General features: G+C 44.0%; 1 protein-coding gene across 1 annotated transcript in view; it reads right to left on the bottom strand.

The window, feature by feature from the left end:
• LOC125502449 (protein PALS1-like) overlaps positions 1–1549 on the bottom strand; it is a 4191-nt gene extending 2642 nt beyond the window's left edge. Inside the window, exons 1-5 of the mRNA XM_048660558.1 lie at positions 1354–1549; positions 1119–1293; positions 911–1060; positions 651–850; positions 406–597 (exon numbers count right to left, since the gene is read on the bottom strand). Coding sequence (XP_048516515.1) covers positions 406–597; positions 651–850; positions 911–1060; positions 1119–1293; positions 1354–1549 — 913 coding nt within the window. The remainder of the gene's footprint in view (positions 1–405; positions 598–650; positions 851–910; positions 1061–1118; positions 1294–1353) is intronic.
• Between the last annotated feature and the right edge of the window lie 464 nt (positions 1550–2013).

Genomic DNA, 2013 nt, shown 5'->3' with positions numbered 1-2013 from the left:
GAGAAACAGCAGATTTGTGATTGGGTAAATTAGTATGAGACAATAAATTCCTGTTCAACAACCATGGTTTACACCATTTCATTTTAGTTTTTAAGCTCATCTTTTTTTTGATTACACACACTGCAGCCGTTGCAAGAATTAACTCTTCGCCCAAATGTTCCATCTTGTCGGCAACAATGCACGTTTGGGTGCTCTTCCTTCACATCTGTGTAAAACGAACTGAACGTGTAAACGCCAGATTTTCGTTCAGTTCATCTGCACAGATCTGGCTTGCGCAAGCCAAATCGTTCAGATGGCTTGAGCGTGTAAACGCCAGATTTTCGTTCAGTTCATCTGCACAGATCTGGCTTGCGCAAGCCAAATCGTTCAGATGGCTTGAGCGTGTAAATGGGCTTTAAGACTTACGAGGAATGGCAGCAGCAAATCGCTCAGAATTCTCCATCAGCCTTTGCCGCAATTCATGTCGTCCAATATCGGGTGGCCCTATTAAGACGATGGGCCGCTTTTTGTCCGCTCTGGGGTAGAACAGCGACACTTCTTCGTACGTGAGTATCTCCTCCGGATCGTAGTCGTCGTTTGAATACATCGGGTAGCCGCCTGGAAAGCGAAATAATCGTCTAAAGGTCTACATTGCATGTATTTTGCCCTACCTTCGTCGTAAGCGCCCTTTTTCTTCTTCTTCTTCGACGTGGTGCCACATAAGAGGGTGGAGGTGCTGGATTTTTTGCTTGGCTTCGATATCCGCTCTTCGGCAGCCAAGCGCATCGTTTCTCTTTGGTGTTGGAACGAGAGCGATGGAATCAATCCGGCTAGGGTTTGATCCTCTTCTCCTTCCCTATATGCTTGCCACCTGGAAACAGCAAAGCGTTTAATAACACATAACTGTAGGCCATCCTGCACGGTTGCTTACCAGTTGGAGTCTTCTTGGCTGATGACATGCAAGACATCGCCTTTCCTAAAACTAATGCCCAACTCTCGACAAGGTATGTACATGTCGTCCTCTGGGTCGTAATCAAAGAGGGCTCGCACGTGAAGAACCATGTCTCTGGCCATGTGAATCCTGCAGAAGATACGGTAACTTCAAGGCTCTTGCAAGGCCGAGTGAAAGGCGCTCTTACCTTGCCTGCGACGCAGGTATCACCAAGATGGTCAAGGAGCCTTCCATGTCCTTTAGAATATCACAAACAGCATTCACGCTTTTTCCGCGCATTTCAATTCCATTCACTTCAAGAATTTCGTCGCCCTCATGAAGAAGGCCGCTCTTTTCCGCTGCTCCGCCCCGCACAACTCGTCCTAAGGAAACCGATCATTTACGACTCCTCGTTGAGTAAGTCACGCAATTGTTCTACTCACCAATTACCACAGCTTCGCCCTCATTTCTCACAGTAGCCCCCAAAGGCTCCGTCGTTTTTTCTATTCGAATAATTTTAATATTGTCATCAGTTCCATAGCGATGATTCGCTATTGGGGGCGCCGGGATTTCCGATTGAGGCGGAGGCGTCGTTGAGTCGGGAGGCAACGTGGTTGCCACTCCATCGTGAGCGACCATTAAGGCTTCGAATTCATACCCTAAAACCAATTGGTTTTATTACAAGCTTCTTTTTGGGTATTTCGCGTCAAAAATAAAAAATAAATAAGTTTTTTCAATCGCGCACAAAAAATCTCAAAGGGTAATTCTGCAAAAAAATGTCTGAAGTTCGTATAGCAGTTTTGTGAAGTCCCTTAATCCCCCAGAATCGAAATGATCATTGGGTCTTTACCCAACCAAACTATTATTTGCTTTTTACGAACTGACGATGAACGAAACAAAAAAACGTTTAAAAGCACATGAAAAGGAGTTTTTTTACAAACTTCTTTTTGGGTATTTCGTCTCAAAAGTTTTTGTCTTTAAAAAAGACCGGATTTCCTCACGTCTTTTATTACAGATTGATAAATAGTGCTCATTGTTTTCTTTTCTCAAACCTTTCAAAATTAAACAAAACATAAGCTCAATAGAGCAAAAAGCATTAATGT

Source organism: Dendroctonus ponderosae, unplaced genomic scaffold (assembly GCF_020466585.1).
Source record: "Dendroctonus ponderosae isolate FM_Combo_2020 unplaced genomic scaffold, Dpon_F_20191213v2 Dpon_F_20191213_1, whole genome shotgun sequence".
NCBI classification, from domain to species: Eukaryota; Metazoa; Arthropoda; class Insecta; order Coleoptera; family Curculionidae; genus Dendroctonus; species Dendroctonus ponderosae.
The sequence above is the reverse complement of the archived record's forward strand: the minus strand, read 5'-3'. Positions and strand labels throughout refer to the sequence as shown.